Below are 21681 nucleotides of genomic sequence, written 5' to 3' on the forward strand. Positions count from 1 at the left end.
TTTTGGTACGGATTTGCTCTGTGATCATAGGCCAAGGGGGCCACAGATCAGCGTTAATCCGTCACCACAGCTTATTAGTTTATTTGCCTATATTTGCACACAGCGAACATACTTGTGCCTCAAAAACTGGCCCAGTCGCAGCAGCCATTACATGGATGATCTTACTGATGTTATCTGCAAGACCTTGTGGCCGTTAGCTGCTGTCACTGTGGTTTTTTGATCAAAAGCTGTGTATAAATTTGTCATCAGTTTTTCGATATGTTTAAATTAAGCTAATTATGCAAGTGTGAACCCACCCAGTGACTCAGATGTGGAGCATCATTTGTAATTCTGTTATGTTGCTGTGGTTACTTCCTTGTTGCTTAGCCTTCTCACATGGCAACCATAGCACTCAGAATTATACCGCAAATACAATAATATTGTATGAAGCTAATCCTCTCTCAAATATCATTCTGGGTTAAAATGAGGCAATTGCCCTAAAACCTGCTGCAGTCAACATGATGGGAATTTATGAACTTCCATTTTCCATTTTAAAAAAGGGAGTACCACTGACTTTTAGGGCTCATGTCCACGGGGAAAATATGATTTAGGATCCGCAGCGGATTACCTGCACGCGGATCCGCACCCCATAGGGATGCATTGACCACCCGCGGGTACATAAATACCCGCGGATCGTCAATAAAAGGGATTAAAAAAAATGGAGCATGAAAAAATCTGGACCATGCTCCATTTTCTTGCGGGTCTCCCGCGGGCTTCTATTGAAGCCTATGGAAGCTGTCCGGATCCGCGGGAGACCTAAAATAGGAATTTAAAGAATTTACTCACCCGCAGCGGGCCGGGAAGCTCTTCTCTTCCTCACGGCCGCATCTCCCTTGCTTCGGCTCGGCGGATGTGCCCGGCGCATACGCGCGGCACGTCGACGACGTGCCGCCGGCGTGAGGAATTCATCCGCCGGCCGAAAAAGAAGATCCGGCCGTGAGGAAGAGCAGAGCTTCGCCGCCCGCTACGGATAGGTAAATTCTTATTTATTCATATTTTCAGCGCTCATGTCCGCGGGGCAGGAGGGACCCGCTGCAGATTCTACATGTAGAATCCGTAGCGGGCCCGATTTTCCCCGTGGACATGAGGCCTTAGCCCCATAAACTAAGCTTATGGGATGAAAAGTAGGCTTGAAATAGAAGTCCCACCCGGAAAATAAGTCATGGCTGAATTAAAGAAAAACAATACATTACCTAATAGATGATGTCCACTGCGCTGCATTTCTCCTTCCAAAGCTCCGCCGCACTTCTTGGAAGTCTTCAGCCTCCGCTTTCTGGTTTTGGGGTTCATAAATCCTGCCTCCAGGAAGCGCTGGCTCTGATTGGATCTCGAGCGTCGTGGCTCAGCCAATCAATGCAGCACTCGATGAACCAATCCCAGCCATCGAATTCAGCTGTTAATGGGTCTTTATCATACGTCTATCTCAGCTATGAAAAGGATGTTGAAAAAGAAAAATGTGTAGAAATAAGGCACTATAGAATTATTTTAGCTTTAATTTATTCAGTTAGTCACACAGGTTGGGCAGTAACACGTGTAATGGTCCTGTCTAAATACTATTCAGCCTGTAACTTCTTTACCAGCACTTTATTTTAGCACTACAGAATTATTCTGGTTTGGGAGGTATAACAAGGAAAATATACCTACTTCATGGCCATCTATTCCTCTGCGAAGAAGAGGAGGAGAGCCAAACAGGAGCGCTGTGCTTACAACAGATCTCTCGACCAGAGCAATGCGGTGGTGCTGGAAGGGCAAAAGCAAGTTATTCCACCTGTTCCCCCTATTGGTCTCGATTTGCTGATAATGAGGTAGCTTTTCACAACCACCATATACCAATTTAGTATTGTATCTTTTTTGAACCATTAAAAAGAAAAAACAAACTTCAATATATAAATCTCTGTATTTCGTTTTCAATGAGAGGGGAACTACAAAAAGCATATTTTAAAGAAAAATAGAAAAATAACTCACGAGGTAACTTTTTCTTAACAGAGTTGTCCCACTTCTTGCAGTTTTGCTGCGAGAAGCAGACAGCTCTGTACATTGCACAGTGACCATGTTGGTACTGCAGGCGGAGTCACATTCACTTCAAGAAGACCCAACCTGCATTGCCAACACGTGGAACTGCGCAACGTACAAAGCTGTCTGCAGCAAAACAGTGAGACGTGTGGAAACCCCTAGAATGTTAGCAGAATAGTTTTTTTCTAACATCTAACTTTTTGTTAACACTGCGGTTTATAAAGTAAATTTTTTTGTGTTTATCTAGCAAAAAATAAAAAAAGGTAAAGATGTTGAAGATGTAATAAGCCTGAGGAAGAAAACTAATTGTAAATTGGTCTTAAAAATATTTTCAGTCTATTTGCTGTAGGGCACGGCAGTTCATAAAAAGCAAGAGGAAGCAAAAAGGCTTCAGTTTTCAACTTAGTAGTCCTTCCTTGGCTGATAGCCTCTGTCTGTGAATTTGGTCTTGTTGGAGCTCCTCTCGAGTAGGGTGCCAAAGCTTCATAATTATCCGTTCCATATTTAGCGCATAAACTGTATGAGAAGGGATAACTTCTCTGTGAATCTGCAAAAAAAAAAAAAAAAAAAGTACTTTAAAAGGGGTTGTCCAGCTGTAAAACTATTGATGGCCTGTCTACAGGATAGGATATTAATAGTAGACCAACATGGGCCTGTTGCCAAAGAACTCTGCCAATCAGGTGTTCAGCAGGCCATTGTGCTTGTACAGGGAATCGAATTCTGCAGGAAGAAGACAGCTCTGTTCAACCGCAGTGGCCAGGCCTAGTATTACAGCAAAAGTTCCCATTGATGTGAATGGCATGCAATAGCAAGCCTGCTCACTACAGTGGAAACTGAGTGGCTTCCTGCATAACCCAGCTCAGTGTAGGAGCGCACCAGCCTGATGAACAGCTGATCAGTAGGTAGGGGGGTCCTGGGAGGTAAACTCCCCACAGATCTACTATTGATGGCCTATCCTATGTCCGTTGGGGTTATCTTACTGGATATTGCCAGCCTCTCTGCTCACCTCATGCAGTACTGGCTTTGGCCAGCACATAGAGTGGTTGTAAAACAGCTGAAAAAGAGTAAGCCCCATAGGAAAACCAGGATACAAATTGGATTGGAAAGGGTTAAAAACAGCTAAGTAAAATACAAATGCTGCCTGTCCGTCGGTAGGGCAGACTATATTGGGGCAACTCATAGCTGGAGGTGCATTCGTACCCCCCAATTGTACTAGCGCTTTCCCAGCACAGTGGAAAAAACTTACACAGCTTCTATGCCAGAATTCTGGTGCTAAAAAGTCAAACTTTGTCACGAGTCCTACATATGACAAAATTTGCGACTTTTCTTGTTTAAGGTCACACACGCCACTTTCCTGAAAAGAGGGCATGACTTGTCCTGAGGTGGAATGGTCGCTCCAGACCAACAATTACGAATAACGTACGTTATACTAGGAATCTACGCCAGCTCTTTGTTGATGGAGATTTCCGTGTCTGCACACGGAGGAGCCAAGATGCGCCTAATACATGAAGAGGTGTGGCATCTTCATATATTAGGTGCATTATGTGCTGATGGAAATTATACTAAGACTGGCACAATTGGTGGTGGTTCAACTACTCAAGGCTCCCACCAATCCTCAGAGCAGGTTGGTGTTAGCTTTGCTTATAGTCATTGTCTTTTCCCAAAGGAAAAAGAGGAGACTGTCAATCACTTCAGTTGGGTGGTCTGCACATATGTTGCCTGCTTTTTTTATTAGAAGGACAACATATATGTAATAAAAGGACATGTGGACTCAGGCATAGTCTGTTCCACAGCACTGTATGTAGGTTTCCCAGCTTATGCGTTATGAGCAGGCACTATGATTATATTCATAGATCCACTTTCAAGAAGTGGCCTAAACTTTTTTTTTTCTCTCTCTTCTAAAACCAAACTTCGGGTCCTGGCACAAGATTTTCCCAGGAACCAGGAGGAGGAGTATTCTACTACTTTATGCCATCCGTTTCCTGCATCAGCTACTGGATCCACTTGTTCCTGGGGCCTCTTCATAATTCCAAGATGCCTGCAGCGATTCTTAAGACTACCTAATGCACACTGAGCGCTGGTGGTGCATTGGTAGCCTAAGACATTAACATGACTGGCCAGCACTGCCAGGAATTCTGCAGCCATGTTGGCAGAATGAAGAGGGACTCCAGGAACAGGCAGATTGGCTGCCGAACCAGGAAATGGATAGCATGAGGCAATATAACCTCCCTCCTCCAATTCCTGAAAAAATTATGTCCCAAGGAACCCGAGGGTCACTTTAAAAGGGCATTAAATGCAACCGTAGCATTACCTTCAAAGTTTCTAGCAGATCATACATGTTGACAGGAGGCAGGCTAGGTGGCAGGGTGTCACCAGAACAGGCTAATAAGAGGGCAGCTTGTTGCTCTGCGTCATCTGGATGTATACTTGTTCCTGGATGCTGGTTTCCAGTAGGAGCAGGAATCATGGGTGGGCTGAAAACACAGAAGAAACTCTTACTACACAAGACAGCAAATTACAATGACCCAACAGGTTCTCAACTACAGTATTATTGTATCTTGAAACCACTGGAAGCTAAGGGTTTGACAGGGCTTGGATGCAGATACGTCTGTCACGCACCTAGCTCCCGAATGGCTGCATTCCTCCAGGTCCTTGAAGGTCCTTTGGCAGTGTCTGTATACAGTCCTCTGTTACAGCTCCCCTGCCAGCAGCCCTCTGCCTCCGCTCCCTCACTGCTACGTCCGAAGCTAAGACTTAAAGCAAAACTAATCCCTATCCCCAACTCTCCAGGGCAGGCACATATGACTGCACACTGTGGCCGGGGAACATACACCCAGGCGGCAAACTGCTCTGCTGATTAAGCTGTGTCCCGTCTGCCGATCAACACCGCTGACCGCTGTTGCATGGCCAGTGCTGACATGTGCCAAACTGCTGCTGTGATAACACTGCGCCCCCCACGCGCCACGCTCATTCCTCCTGCACGCCCAGCACTGACATGTTGCAAACAGCTCCGGTTATTACATTGCACCGCTCCTCGCTCACAAGTCCCAACCGCGGTCTCTCACCTTTTTCAGCGCTGCTGGGAGGCCGCCGGAGCCTACAGGACCTGTGAGGCCGAGTACACGAGTACAGGGAACCTGTCAATCACACTGTATCTTGGCTCCACCAGTACTTCCGGTGGCGCCAAGATACAATAATACCCTCAACTACTATATACGTGATAAATGCAAAATAAAATTCCAAAAATATAGATCAAATAGTTTAAGGTTATCTAAACATTCGAAACTGCCAGTAAATTCTGATTATTCTGAATCCGATTGAGTTCTAGAAAATAACAACGGAATCGTCACTTTCGCTAATCTATGTGTCACTCGGTTAATAGAAAGCTCCTGGAAAACATGTAAGCAAAAACTGTGTCTGGGGAAAAAGTCTGTTAAATACACTATGTAGAGTATTATGAGTAAGACTTCCTCTAAGTAAGTAGTGCTTTCATCACCACAGATTGTATCTTTTAGTGTAGCAGCAAAATCAGCACTAATTTTGAGTAAACCCTTTCCCACTGTAAAAGTAAAGTAAAAAAGTAAGGCCGAGTGGACAGTCCCTGCTTCACTAGCACCATAACCAGTAAGGGGATCACCGGGCCTGGACTTGGCTGAAAGTAACATATGACTATTATGGAGATGTCAGACCACTTCAGAAAGTAAACAGGTGAATGCTAGGAAAGTTTGTTTGGTCAGTTCTTACTGGAAAAGTTCATTACAGGAAAGTTCTATGAATACATGTGGCACGAACTCGCTCATGTATTCAGAGAGCATATACACATACAATTATTATAGCCTTGTTAGCTCCTCATCCCATGTAAATGCTTCCTGCCCAGCGCTTCACATAGAAGGTGAAGGGCCGAGCGAGAAGCGGACCAGAAGCCCATGATCCAGCAGCAAGTCTCTGTGTAAATGCTCTGCATGTTATTTTTTTCATTCGATCACAAAAACGTATAAGCTAAAAAGAGTATGGAAATGCACAGCCATACATTTATATGTGTTTTACACTGACTGCAATGTTTAAATAGGAAAAAACAAACAAACACGGAAATGTATGCCTTGCTACATGCAGTCAGACATATGCATTGCTTGATTAGGTTTGACCCACTATAGCCTGTGGGTCTATTAAATGCTATATTCTCATAGCAGAGGTCTTCTTTCTGCTCTATGTGCCGGCTGGCGCACAGAGCTGCACATGTGTAGAGCCGGCGCGTCAGTAGTGGCGATTCTGTGCGGGCCTCAGCGATTTGTTTACCGCGTGAGTGTTCAAGCAGTCAAATCACAGCTGTCTGCATAGGATTGCATAAACCAATGCAATCCTATGGCAGCTTGCACGAGCGGAACTTCTGCGGGAGATCTCGATGTGGAATTTCCGTCTGTGTGCATTCACCCTTACACGTGCAACCTCAGGTGGATGGGTTACAACAGAAGACCACGTGGAGTTCTGCTAATCTCAGTTCAAGTAGGAGATTTCGGCAACAGTAGTAACGGGCTTATCAAACTGGACAGCTTAAGAGTTAAAAAACCATCATTTCCACTAAAGATTTCCGCTCCAGCATGAAAATGATAACATCAGACTTTAAAGTACAGCCCATGATTTGTGGCGCCTCCCTGCTTTTCCCCAGTGGTGTAAGACTATGGAAAGAGTCTGCCTGGCACACCTAACAAAAAAGTTGAGCAAGAATCCAATCTATTCGTCTCACTGACATTTGTTGCTGCCAGCGTGCTTCCCTCTGGCCTCATGTTCTAATGGTTACTTCTAGCTTTCATAATACACTGCAGTACAAAGAACACGTCATCATCTCAAGCTCCACCACAGCAGATCCATACTGGGATTGTTTCCAGCAGCTTCATGAATCCATAAAGGATTTCATCTGAGGATTTCATCTGTTCAGAGGAGTACGATGGATCCAACACTAAACGTTATACTTCTGTATCTACCAACTAGTAATAGTCCTTCACTGTGTGATTATTCAGAATCATCCCTGTAGTCAGACACTTCTGGTACAGACCGAAAAAAAGTAAAAGTCTAAAAGAAAAAAAAACATGGGAGCCAGATTATAATTTCCATGGGTAACTTTCTCCATGTTTTTTGCTAACATAAGGCGCTAACAGATGTGCTTTCACCGGAGTGGCCCTTTTAAGAGAACGTTTCTATCTCAGCCCCTTCTTCCTGTCACGCTCTGGATGTTCCTATGTATATTTCAGTCACCTCCATGCAGTGCAGTCTCCCATCTGATGCTTATCAGGCACTATCTTGACGTAAAGACTTCTCCCTGCTCACTTTCTCTATACTCTGCTAACAATGCCACAAAGCATCAGCACAGCATCACATGACCAAATGGAGCTAGTACCATCTCTACCCGCTGGAAGGACACTGCCATTACGTTCTGTATTTCATATTCACCTAAATAAACTACAAACCAAGCATATAGTCAGAAAGATGAGCTGTGATCTTCTTCATTGTAACAGGAGCCTCCAAACATCAACAGTAACTCAGCTTGTCTCATCTCCCCTCCCCGTGAAGAGCTTCTGTGATGGAGGCCATGTAACATCGCACAGGAATTATGCTCACTGAAAAACGGACTTCTTGAAAGAACCTAAATCAAGGAAATCTCAGGTGGTCAGAATGAGATCACATGACTACTTGAAAAGAATGACTCCAGGAAGTTTCGGATAGAAAGAAATAACTATCAAAAAAAGGTAATAGCAGCTAACTTATATACACGGGCGGAATGAATTACATAATGAATGAAAAAGTATTTCCCCAGAACGGCCATTTAAGGGTATATTCACACTGGAAGAATTTGATGCATCAGATTTTTCACAGCAAACACGCAGGGATTTCCATAATAGCAAATCTTTGTCACTAGAGATTGGGAACATCATTTTTCTGGGTGAGTGGGGAGAGATGAGGATTTGCTTAAATATAGTGCTGACTGATTGTATTGTTTGGGTGGCGTAATTATGTTTTATGCATATTATGCATGGATGAAGGAGTAGAAATTATGGGGCGATTGTACTCAAAATAGAACTTCAATAAAAAATGATCAGATTTAAAAGAAAAACGAAGAAGGATTGGGATCATCATCTTCCTACTTCCCTGAAAAGTCCTGGCTGCTCCCCTGCTCGCCTCCATAGAGGACATCTTGACCAATTTGACAGCTGCAGCACGTCATCACTGAAGGCAGGGAAAATTTGGGGGAGACTGTTCTATATTTTATCGCTTTTCTACTTCGTGTGATCCTACAGATTTTCCGCAAACAAATATGCAGCGAAAAGTACGCAACATAGGAAAAAATCTTTAATGTTTTCTGCAAAGACTCTTCATCCTCACAAGCAATTTCTATATAACCATGACCGCCGTCAGGTTCCAGTTATGCCAGTTAAATCGTTGGGTTCACCCATCACAAACATTATTTTCCCAGATAAACTATTTTTCTAGCTTGCAGTTATCCAAAATGTATCCACTCATTCACAGAACTGAATTATATACATCAGCTCCAAACCCAGAAGTGAGACTGAAAGGTATCCATATACAGCAGCGGTGTAGCATCACAGAGACAAGATCAATGTAATACTAACTTTAAGGTTACATAGTATACAGAGAGTTCAGAAACCCATCTAGATTAATCTTGTGAGTAGATACTGCCACCTGGTGGCAGGCTGATAGATATGATCGTTATATTCATGAATGAGGCTGTGTACTTAAATTAGTAGTCAAGGTACCTGTACATGGGGTGATTATCGCCCAAAACAGTAATGGAACAGTATAAGGAAATACAAGCTCTACCCCAAAAATAAGCCCTACCTGCCTTTAAAAACAAATAACAAACCCAATACATCACCTATCAGGCGCTGTTCGCTCTGGTGCACTTCTTCTCCACAGCTCCGGAACACTTGCTTGTAGTTTTCAGCCAACGCTTCCTGCTCAGAGGTTCAAAAACCCCACCTCCGGGAAGTCCTGGCTCTGACTGGTTCTCAAACGTTGATCGATCACCTTGTGCTCCGAGCGGAGGATGCAGAAGACAAGCGGGGCCGCTTGTCTTCTGCAGCCAGCTGTTCCCCGCTTGGAGTGCGCGGCTATTATTCAGCAGAGTGCTGCAAGTGGAGGATGCAGAAGATAAGTGGGATGTCCCGCTTGTCTTTTGCATCCAGCTGTTCTCTGCTCTGAGCGCCCGGCTGTTATACAGCCGAGCACGGTATGGAGAACAGAGCTGGACCGCTCTGTTCTTCATACCCCGCCTGTCATCAGGGAGCGGGATACAGCTAAAACAATATCAGCTGTATCTTGCTGTGAATCCCTGATAAGGCTCATCATTGTCTTTCAGCATGCTGAAAGACAACGACGGGCGATGGCTTAACGAAAACTGCACAATGTCAGTGCAGTTAGACACAACGATGCAAAATACAGGTGAGACTTCCTTTAACCCCTTAACACTACAGAACGTACATATACAATGCGGGTGTCACCGTTTTCTACAGCCGACACACACCCGCAGGGCTGCTATTGCAGATTGCCTATCAAGCCATGCATGTGGTGTGGCTTGATAGATTATACCGCAATCTGTCAGGCATTGTAATAACATACTGTAGAAGCGATTAAGTAAAAAATGTAATTAAAATTAAAAATTAGTTTTAAAATGTTTTAGTAATTATTAAAAAAAAAATTTTTTTTTAAAAGGTAATAAAAAGTTTAAACCCCTCCTTCCGCCATATTTATACTAAAAGATGGCAAATCTAAATAATAAAACCCAAAAACAGATTTGGTACCTTTGCGTCCGTAAACATCAGATCTATCAAAATAATGCAATATTTATCCCACACTGTGAATATCAGAAAAAAGTAAACACTAGAATTGCCCTTTTTTGATCCCCCTAGTCTCTAAAGAAATGTAATAAAAAGCGATCAAAAAGTTAGAAGTACGCCAAAATTGTACCAATAGAAACTACAGGATGTCCCTAAAAAATGAGCCCTCACACAACTGTGTTGCTGAAAATATAGAAAAAAGTAAAATATCTTTAGAAAATAATAAATAATAAATTAATAATAAAAAGGTAGTAGAACAAAAAAAAACAAATTATATATATATTTATATTTGGAATCATAGTAATTGTACGGATCCATAGAATAAAGTTGTCATTTTTGTTGCAGTGTGAAATGCCAAATTTTTTTTGCCCATTTCACTATACGTAGAATTTTTTAAAGGTTTTGCAGTACACTAAACAGTATCGGTGAAGAATACAACTCGTCACGCAAAAAAAAAAAACAAAACAAAAAAAACACACACCCTCAGACAGCTACTTGGATGAATAAAGTTTTTTTTAAGGAGGGGATTGGGGGGGGGGGTATAATAAATAAAATAAAACAGCGGCTGCTTCCATAAAGGGAACCCCTCTATAAGGTTCATGTTATGTGAACAACAGGCAACATAATCTCCGAATAGGCACCCACATTACAGGGCTGTGCGTTTTATTCTGAAAAGCTGCAGCACTTTTCAGAGAACAATGTAAAACGTTGCAGGAAACTGGGAGAAGAGTCACAGGAGCGGCCCGCCGCGTCTCCCCGGCCAGATCAGTAGATTCGCAGATCTCTCCATGTTCAGGTATAGGGAGCCACCTGTTAATCTAGTAGATACAGATGGGGAAAAGCTGGTGGGGCCTCACCTGTGTGACTCTTCTCCCATTCAACGAGTCTTTTTAAAGTATCTTTTTTCTGAAAACGCCATAGTGAAAAGCATACATCCCAGGATGTGGACTCCTGTCGAGACTTTATGCTGCCTGTGGTTCAGGCAATTTGAACCTACAGACAGGTTCCCATTAAACAAAGCCTAGCATGGGTAAACATCTGGGGTGGAGATCCCCTGTAATAAGCGCTGTGTCACTTATCAGGTAGTGACAGTTCCTTCTTATGAGTGTATTTTCCACTGGCTTTCAGTGTACTTCCCCAACATATGCTGTTCAGGGAAGACGAGTCTGACTTCTTAATTATGCCATTTACATATATTAGTAGTATTTTTATCATTTTCAGAATAAATATAGAGAACAGATTTTGGTTAATGCATCATGTGATGGAAACAACAAAAAAACCAACTGACAATTCAGCCGACCAACACGCCAGGACTTACCAGTCAACAAGCTGATTATAGGTTGCCACGCTGTTTCTTAGGTATGGTTGGGGATTGACATTACAGCCAAAGGCATATCTGAAATGGCCGTCTTTAAGGCGGTATGCTTGTCTCCGCGACACCACAGAAGTCAACAGAGTCTTTAAATGTTTCTACAGAGACACAATGATACGAATTCTATGTAAATTGCATATGTAATCCATACTAATGGCTTCTTCTATGTTAATGCTCCATTTGCCTTGATGGGGCATTTCACATGAAGAAAAACAACAAAAAAAGTGGATTCTGCGTTACATTCACGTTGCTAATTTCACGTGTGGAATTGCCCATAAAAAAGATCTGCGGTCCTACATCTGCGCAGCCACGGCAGAAATGAGCTGCAAATGTCTGACGTGGTTTTTAGACATTGAATCCACATGGAAAAATCCATGTTTGATTCCGCCATCTGAATATACCTGAACTAGTTGGGAGCACAGCACTTTTAGTTTCCAATCCCAGTATGCTATGTACTAGACTTATAGAATTTTGCGTTACTATTGTTGTAACATCACCGAGTCCCCCATACACAAACACAATAGGGACCGGATTCAATCACTATTTCAGTCACCAAAATTCATGTATGTTGAAAAAACACAAACTGTAACACACAGGCTCTGCACTGCAGAGTTGGTACGGGCTCTAGACTGTCATGTGATGCTGTGGTGATGCATCATGGGATTGCTTACACAGCACAGCAGAAGAGAAAGTAATGAGAAATTTAAAAATCAAGATGGTGCCCGATAAGTATCAAACAGGAAGCTGCACTGCAGGGAAGTGAACGCAATACACACAGCAGATCTCCAGAATGTGACAGGCAATTAGAAGGGTTTGAAGTGATGAAAAGTATATGTTTTCACTGGAGTGGCCCTTTAAATGAAGTTATAACCTGGAAGCCTTTAGTCTGCAGAGACTGTGTAATGCAGAGAAATAATTCCATATTATTGGGTTACTAAAGGGGGTTGTCCAGGATTTTCAATTAATGGCCTATCGTTAAAAACTAGAAGGACTATAAAAGTTCACCAGAACAAAGGGGCCACAGCTATTATTGGACCGCTGCAGCCCATTTATTGTTTATCCAGGTACAGCAATGAACATATCGACCCATTCAAGTAAACGGGCTGAGTGTAAATGAGGCACAACAAAAACAGCCATACCTGCATGTATGGAGATGTGCTTAGATAAATAATGAAAGGACCATGTGCTTATTATGGTATAGCCTGAGGCCTATTAGAAGACTGTGAAACTGCAAATTCCCCACAGCTGCCCTGCAAATTTGTTAGGAGACTGATTTATAGCAAACTATGGACTGCAGGTTGTCATAGAACAGCCTACAGCCTGCCTACAAGTTGCAGAGGAGCAGCGTGGAACTTGATTTATCATGCCTGGCCTATTTCCACAGCGTTTATTTAAACTCATACAAAAGCCCCCATACCTCTAGCGCATGGATAACAATGGTCACTGCATCTTCCGTTACATTGTCCAATCCATGTTCAAAAGCAGTAACAATCATACGTCCCTCTAGTTGTCCTCTGGTGGGCAGAGTCATGGTGTGAGAACATAGCTTTAGTTCATCGTCTTCTTGGGGATCCCGACTGACAAACTGCTGAGCTCCTGCCAAGGGATTCTGTGGCTGGAAACGATGCTAATGAAGAAAGTAGAAGAGTAGTTAGAGATCATAGTGTCAATCTGCCACCTCCAATCACTAGGACAGTAAGCTGAAGTAGTCTCTCGCCTCACCATACATTGTTAGCAGATAGTTAGCAAGGCTTGGGAATGAGAAGGGCTTATATTCTGTCAGCAGCAACCCAACATCATGCTGAAGAGCTGAGACATGTCCGGTTACTAGGGATAGTCCGCCTGAAGGCTCATTTACACAGGACAGTTGTATGCGGAAGCATATAACATTCCTGATCATTATCCCCCCATAGACATGTCCAGCAACAAGCTGACAAATCTCTGTCATTGATCATCAGTTGTCACCAACACATCCATAATGTTAGGGTCCTTTTTATATTAGCTGACAATCTGTGAAGCGGCTGCACGACACTAATGTAAACCGTATGGGAACAAATCAGTCATCACCATACAATGATTACTACATGTAACATATCTGACATACATATACACAGTTTTTTTTAGTCACTCTTTCCCCAAACGATAAGGCATAACACGAAAAATAATTATCACAAAATGCTTATATTAGAACTAAGGTGCATTCACACTTTTATTACTGTTTTCCAGCAGAATTCCATCTCTCTGTTCCGTTTTTGAAGCAGGATTAAAGGGGTTCTGTCACGAATCAAATTTTTATGCTTTAGCAGCCATTGTTCCCTGGTCTGCCTAATGGACACAAGGAATCCACGATTTATGGCTGTTAAAGCATCAAAACATAATACTTACCTTGTCTTCAGTTGTTGTTGTCATCAGGGGGGTCATCTCCCAGCAGGTTCGGTTCCTTCTTCCCCTGCTTCCTTCACGAGCCGCCCCGCTCCGGGATTGCGCGCATGCGCAGTGGAGAGGTGCCCTCTGACAGGAGTCAGGACGGGCTGCATCTCCACTGCGCACACGCAGAATTTCCGAGTTCAGCCAGGACGGACGGGCCGCCCACAGCAAGCATTGCTTGTGACGTGCTTGCTGTGGGCAGCCCGTCCGTTCACCTCGGACGTGGCTGACGGACGGAGCAGAGCAGAGCAGGAAGCGGTCATTTTGACCGCTCCTGCTCTGCTTCTACAAGCCACAGAAGAAGATCTGGCTGGAGGGGACATGCCTGGCGATTGGTCCTGGCCAGGCGAGTAAATTTTTTTTTTTTTAATGTCAGAACCCCTTTAAATGTTTCCATTTTGCCTTTAATGGGTTTTGAAAAACACAATGCTTTCAGTTTGCTTCCGTTAGGTTATTTGTTTTGGTTAAAAAAAAAAAAACACACAACTAGTCCAGTCTGCAATGCTATTTATTCCTGCAGAAAAGGCGGAAACCTGAAAGTGAATAGAAGTACGCTGAAAGCATTCCTTTCTTTTCAAAACCCATCGAAAGTAGTGTGGAAAAATAAAACAAGTTTAATTCTGTTTTTTGTTCCAAAGACGAAATTCTGCTGGAAAGCAGGCCTATGGAACGATCCATCTTATGAGCACAGAAAGAGGACTTACATCGAACTTCTGTCGGACGGATGTGATTTTCTTCTTTCCCTTAGGCTTTGTTTTGGTTGCACAGGGTAATGCGCCGGTCCCCTCTGAAACAAACGGAACACAAGGCGTACCATCACTTTGTATTATACGTCTTGCTAAATTGACAGGCCTTTCTTTTTCAAGTTAGTTACTCACCAGGAGAAGAAATAAGAATTTGGCATCGAGTAAGAATAGCCAGGAGGAAGTCATTGTGGGAGTGCACTGCAACACAAACAAGCTCATTAACAGAAACTTAAGACAGATGTTTCACTCGTGTGCACAAGAGCGGCCTCCGGCCCACGGACCTCCCCGCAACGTCTTACTGCTGTTTGTAAATACCGCGTCTGCCCGGCAGAAACCGCATATGGCTGCGAGTGAACTGCACATGCCCGGTTATCATACGCACGCGGTCATGTGCAACGACTTTTTTTTTTTTTTAATTACTCGCTTTGTTTCATAGCGGGTTTGCATATGAAAACGCCGGCCATACACACTGTATTGCATATGGACCGTGTTGCATGCTCTGCCTATACAAAATGATAGGGTTCATGCTGCATTGTACGCAAAGAAACAGAGCAGGCTTCAATCCATCTCTCCGGCATATCTACACACGCATGTATCAACGAACGTCCATTGACTTTCATTGACTCGATTCACTGCTGTTCAACACACGCGTAATATGCAGCGATAAAGCGTCCATGAACAGGAGCGCTAATTCTGAGTCAGGAGCAAGATTATATGTCTGTCAATTGAAAGGGTAAAATCAGCTGCAGATTCGCGCCAAAATCTGCTACATACCCTTACTGCTAATATTAGTTATAATGGCTAGACTGTAATATTGCCCTGCTACGTGCAAGAATAACGCCTAGAATTTGGCTCCCTATGTACAAGAACATTCACAGACAGAGGCTCCCCTGCCGTGGCACACAGAGTCACTTGCAGACGCCCCCACCCAGGTTTAGACAGTTGTAGGAACGGCTGGTTCCAATTCTACATACATAAGAGCTGGCGGTGCGTCGCAGCAGCAGCATATATTGGTTGCAGAAAATCTACTGCATATATTGGTCACATCGACCATAGAGATGAGCGAGCACGCTCGTTTAAGGCTGATGCTCGTTTAAGGATCGTTTTTGTCGAGTAACTGATTACTAGACCGAGCACCATGCGGGGGGCGGGGAGAGATCTTTCTCACGCTGCCCGCTGATGCATGGTGCTCCGTCGAGTCATCAGTTACTCGACAAGACCGATCCTTGATCGAGCATCAGCCTTAAACGAGCGTGCTCGCTCATCTCTAGTCAACAAACATTTCCGGAGCCTTGACAAGAATATCCGACGGCAGATCATCCTAAAGCCAAAAGTCAGCACAGAATCGTTCTCACCATTTTCTTGCGTTAGAAGCCGTCGAGCTTCAACATCAAACTCTTCCTTGCTGATTTTCTGCTTGAACCACAGTTTCAGATTTGCCCAATATCTGAAATATTTAAAAACAAAAAGATTTAAAAAGTTTTCCAGGTAAATACAAATTAAGGTCTAGGATATAAAAATAAAAAAATTAAAAAGGCAGGGAAAAAATAAACACACAATTTTCCATATGTTTACCCCAAAACTACAACTCACTACATACCCTGACAACCACATGAGGACTTGTAGTTAACTCTCCAACTGAGAGGACTGAAGTTATAGTCCGGAGAGCCGGAATGGGTGGGAATAGGAGCCATTAAAACTACGTCTAAAAAAATGGATGGCTCGGAAACATAACTTGGGCGCATTTTCCGTCCGAATTACGAGTTTATTTTGTGTGTAATAAGGACAGCAAAAACCTCATTGATTTCCATTGGGATATTCAGACGACACTTTTTTTGGGGGGAAAAAAAATAAAGGAGAAAAGCCGGCTCCTTAAAAAAACACTTATATCAAAAAAAAAAAAAAAAAAAAGGAAAAAATTACAAGTAGTAGGTACAGCGTAACACCCTGTCTACGTCAGACGTGTTTTGAAAGTCTTCTTTGTCGATCACAGTGACATCGGGCTTACTTGCACAGTTGGAAAAACACAATGAATACGTATTTAAAAAAAAAAAAAAAAAGCCTTTGCACCGTATATGTATCCTGTGTGCAGGGAACAATCCACTCTAGAAGACTGTAATCAATTATACGGTAAATAGGGGGACCGATACATCATCCGTAGGACAGAAAGGGACCAAAGCATAACGGCTCTTATGTCCCTTTTGACCATTTCACTCTATAGGAAAACAGGTGGAGCAACCGCCCTGGTAAGGGCTGCCCCCATTTATCCACCCCCCCTTCCCCGCAATAGCCTTGGTAAGATGACCCTGTATATCCCATCACAACACGCTTCACCTACAATTAAGGGCTCATCAGGGGACCATATGCACAAATAATCACAAACCTATTAAGTCACCCGGACTTCCTGGGAAACACCTGGGTGGTATAGGGTCCCCCTCCCAATTACCTGGTCCCCCGGTCTCCTACACTACCCCCTGGTCAGATGTCAGAAAAATGCAAAAAAAGAAAAATTACTATCCTCTCCCCTTTTCCGATGCTGGCTGCTTCACTCACTGTCCCTCGGGTCCTCCGTTCCCTTCCTGGTGCCAGGAGGACTGCAATGGTTGTTAGGACAGTAACAGGCGCAGTAGAAAAGGGGAACCAAGGAGTGAGTTTTTTATTTTTGTTTTTTAAATCTCCCTACACTGGGACCTAAGTTGGGGAATAATATTACTATCTGGACTTAACTACTGGTGGGGAGGCAAATAAGGGGGAGCCTAACTAATTTGGGGGGGGGGGGCCACAAAGGGGACATTATTATTTTGTGGCATCTGTCACAATTACATGGTGGGGGGGCCAATAACGCCACAGAGAGCGTGTCCCCCCCCTCCTCTGTAAACCTTTTCCATGCCATGATCAACATTGGCAGTCACAGCGGGCTCCTGCTGCGGATGCCCACCTTCTAACCCGCATCATGCATAGGATGTAGCTGTATGCCCCTTCACGGGAACTCCTCCCTCAGGGTGTACATATACACCATGGGGCGGGAAGGGGATAAAGTGTACCAGTGCTTTCCAAAAAGTTCTGTTATGCCATAGGCAAATGTCAAAAACTTAAGATGGCCACGAGTTCAGCTGCTGAGATACCGCTGTTCGCCAGAACGCCGCCATTCAATCACTCGCCAAGTGCTGCCGCCGCTCACCAGCTGAAGACGAGCTCAGGGACTTTCTATTGAGCCTATCTTCAGTACCGGGATGAGCGATTCAACTGCTGCGTTCTGACAATCACTGGGGGTCTCGGCACCCGGACCCCAGCAATCAGAACTTTTGACATCTCTGTATGGCAGGTCAAACTGCTTTGGTAAGTGGCGTTACACTTTAAGGACCCCCCCCCCTCCACCACACACACAGGCGGTTGTAACAGCGCTGCGTTTTTCCATGCAGCGTTTGTACTTTGGGCAGAGCCGCTTTGTACAGCGTTTTTGGCGCAGCAGCCAGAGCCAGCGGATGACGTCATCACTTTCATTTTCTCCTCCCGGTTGCACAGAACGTACTACTGAAAATGCTAGAAAATGCAATATTTTACCTTGTTTTTAGCGCACTGCGTTCATTTCAGCGGGCGGTGCGGGGCACTACAAAGCGATGCAACACCGAAGAATAGAACCTACAGTGTTTGCTTTGGCGCGTCATTTCACGGCCCCTGTGAAATGAATGGAGGCTTAGTGCCGCGCTTTTAGCGGGCGTTGCAAATATGCGCTATCCGCTGTAATTAAACGCCTGGGTGAGCGCGGCCTGCGGCCTCATTCACTCCGCCGGATGCCAGCTTGGTTTCTGAAGAGTGCACCATTGTCACGGTGTGCGCCATTCCCATGGATTTTAAAGTGCGCAGGTTTTACATCCGTGTTACTTCCATATTCACTGCGTGAAAAAAAACCGCGCGGCGGCCCGATTAACTGCACTTTTTCTCCTGGCAACATGCACCACCGCCGGGTCACTTGTCGCCCATGTGTGAACAGAACCCTTAATACCCACAGGAGGAATATATATACCCAGCATTAAGGCATCACAGAGCACAGCACCAGACCCGGGCTGCCCACTACTTTAGCCCGGGGATGTGTAGGCCTCACGGTCCCTGCACTGTGGGGGCAGCACAGCACTCACTGCTTTACGTTCTCTCCCAGCGCCTCGCTCAGGCTCTTCTTCGCCGCTTCCAGCTCGCTGACAAACGTCGACATTGTCTCAGACGGAGCCGGTAAAGACCAGACTGACGAGCCGGCGGCTCAGCACGCTATCTGTGCGGCCATACAACCACCACAGGAGCCTCCATTCAGTGTCCCAGCGATACCAGGGAGAGCCACCAGAGGGCGCACGACTACAGATGAACGAGAAGAGACTTTTTTTTTTTTAATGAATAAGCTTTATTGGAAAAGAGCAGGCGCACAGTAAGGGGAAAACGTGAGACATCTGAATGGAGTAGCATGAAGCTAAGTGCTAGCATGGCTTAACCCCTTCATGTTTTCTTTTCTCTCACAGTGAGTGAGTATGTGAGTGTGGCGCAATTTTTACCATTGAAACTATTGAAAGTACTTGCGATTTTTTTTCATGTGCATGAAAAACACTTGTGAAAATCGCAAGTACATAGATGTGATGCATTTTTTAAGCAAAACTCCATCGCGTTTGCACCCTGAAACTCAAGTTTGAGAGTGTGATATCAGTCCATCCTTGTTTTTCCGATATTGCACTCGCCAGTGCGAATGCACCTTTAGGGCTCCTTTCCACTGGCGAGGTACGCCGCCGGCTCCGGTCTGCGCATGCGCCCGCTGCCCGGCAGCCGGCACATGAAAGAGCTGGGGCCGCGGGCGCAGGTGAGTACGCGCTGGTCTCTGCAGACGTTCGGGTCGGGTCCTGCGGCGAGAATCCTCGCCGACGGATCCGACCCGCCCGTCTGCAGGCGGCCCTATTCTGAAGTTCCAGTTTAGATGCTTCTGCAGTACTCAAAGAAGATCCTCCCCCCCACCGTCTGCGCTGTGCACCGTATGCTCAGGAACGCATACGCCGGGGGGGGGGGGGGGGGGGGAGAGGTGAGGCACTTCTTTGAGCTGCAGCATTTTCCCATCCCAACCAGTGCTTTAGAGTAAGTTCCCGCACTTGATCATAGGGTTGCTGCCCGAGGTGTTCACTTCAGGTAATTATTTTTTAGCGACCATTAATATAGCCAGTAAGGAAATAAATGCTTTCACTGACCTTTAAATTACCGGCCAGACTGGTGGTCTACCGGCCAGGTGGCAACCCTACTCTGCCGTCATATGGAAAGAGTCCTCTCCTAACACGACCACAAGAAGAAATGCTGTATTTTGTCCTGAAGTAACTAAGGTGGGCATATTTTCATCCGGATGGAGTTCTGGAAGCATGTCTGTATTACAACCATATTGGATCCGTTTTTTTACATTCGCACAAATTCAAATTATTCTTAGAAAAAACCTATTTTCTATTATCCTTCTAATCTGTAATACAGATCTAATACAGTCATCATGTGAATTACACGCTCTTTCAGAACTGTATTACACACGTGATTATTTTTGGTCTTTATTGACTTCTTTGTGAATTCTCAACTGCAAATCGGCATTTGATGATGCAGCAATTTTATGCTGTCCTATACTACATATGTCCGGCGGAAAAAGCATTCATGTCAAATGAACGATTGTTTGTTATGGTGTGTGCACAGGATTGCGCCCTTTGTAGACTGATATGACATGGACATTTAAATTAGGCGCACATTGGAGAAAATCGCATGTAAATTCAATAGCAACTTTCTGTATTTGATTTTCTGTAATGAGGTGGTGCAAGGTTTCACTTATACAAAGTGTTGTGCCTCTTGTCTACAAGCAGAATTTACATCAATTTTATTGGTAGTTCACCATATTTACAGAATCGGATGCACAGATGTAAAGGAATACAGTTCAAGCACTTTATACTGTATTGTTATACTTCAACTCTAAACTTGCCAGTCCTAATTATCACATTAGTGATGAAGGCTGTTTGTGCCTTAATGACGGCACCAAATTTTGGAAATCTGACATGCCTCACTTTAACATAGAATAACCCCGTAAAGGTTTTGCATATCCAAGTGATTCTGACATTGTTTTTTCACCACATGTTGTACTTCATTTAGGTGGTAAAAATAGACTGATAGAATATATGTATATTTATTAAAAGCGTCAAAATTGGGAAGATTGTTACATTTTTTTTTATTTTTTCACATTTTCAACTGCAATATGTCAAATATGTGGAAACATATTGTACAGTTTTTTGATAAGATGTATGTTTCCATCTGTTTACTTTATTCTGGATGCACATTTGAAAACCTTTATTTTTTTTTAACCATTTAGGAGACATACAAATTTAACATTGATTATTAAAATTTTGAGGAACATTTTGTTTTCCTACACCAAGCACAGATTGCACGGGCTCATACGTGTCAGAATGATAGATACCCCCACAAATGACCCCATTTAAAAAAACAAAAACATTCCTTAAAGGGGTTGCCCCGCGCCGACACGTTTTGTTTTTTTTCAAACCCCCCCCCCCCCCATTTGGCGCGAGACAACCCCGATGCAGGGGTTAAAAAAGAACACCGCACAGCGCTTACCTGAATCCCCGCGCTCCGGTGACTTCTTACTTACCTGCTGAAGATGGCTGCCGGGATCTTCTCCCTCGGTGGACCGCAGGGCTTCTGTGCGGTCCATTGCCGATTCCAGCCTCCTGATTGGCTGGAATCGGCACGTGACGGGGTGGAGCTACACGGAGCCGGCATCCTGCACGAGCGGCCCCATTGAGAAAAGAAGAAGACCCGGACTGCGCAAGCGCGTCTAATTTGGCCATTAGACGCCGAAAATTAGGCGGCTCCATGGAAACGAGGACGCTAGCAACGGAGCAGGTAAGTGAAAAACTTCTTATAACTTCTGTATGGCTCATAATTAATGCACGATGTACATTACAAAGTGCATTAATATGGCCATACAGAAGTGTATAGACCCACTTGCTGCCGCGGGACAACCCCTTTAATGTATTCACTGAGAGGGGTCAGGAGTATTTTGACCCCACAGTTTTTTTAGAAGTTAATGCAATTTAGAGGAGAAAAAATAAAATTTTTATATTTTTGCAAATGTGTCATTTTAAAAACAGGTTCTTGTTCTATAATGCGCATGAAAATGAGTATTTGCACCCCAAATTGCCCCCCCCATTAGTCCTGTATT

At 44.1% G+C, this 21681-nt stretch overlaps 1 protein-coding gene across 1 annotated transcript; it reads right to left on the reverse strand.

Annotated features, from left to right (window-relative positions):
• Positions 1 to 1517: 1517 nt before the first annotated feature.
• Positions 1518 to 18763, reverse strand: TADA1 (transcriptional adaptor 1). Its single transcript, XM_066597306.1, has 8 exons — positions 18587 to 18763; positions 15803 to 15894; positions 14580 to 14645; positions 14406 to 14488; positions 12692 to 12901; positions 11221 to 11372; positions 4364 to 4526; positions 1518 to 2599 (listed from the first exon to the last, which is right to left on the reverse strand). The coding sequence occupies exons 1-8, from the start codon at positions 18658 to 18660 to the stop codon at positions 2450 to 2452; spliced, it is 990 nt and encodes a 329-aa protein (XP_066453403.1). The 5' UTR covers positions 18661 to 18763; the 3' UTR covers positions 1518 to 2449.
• Positions 18764 to 21681: the final 2918 nt, after the last annotated feature.

The sequence above is a fragment of the Eleutherodactylus coqui genome, chromosome 3 (assembly GCF_035609145.1).
Source record: "Eleutherodactylus coqui strain aEleCoq1 chromosome 3, aEleCoq1.hap1, whole genome shotgun sequence".
Lineage (NCBI taxonomy): Eukaryota > Metazoa > Chordata > Amphibia > Anura > Eleutherodactylidae > Eleutherodactylus > Eleutherodactylus coqui.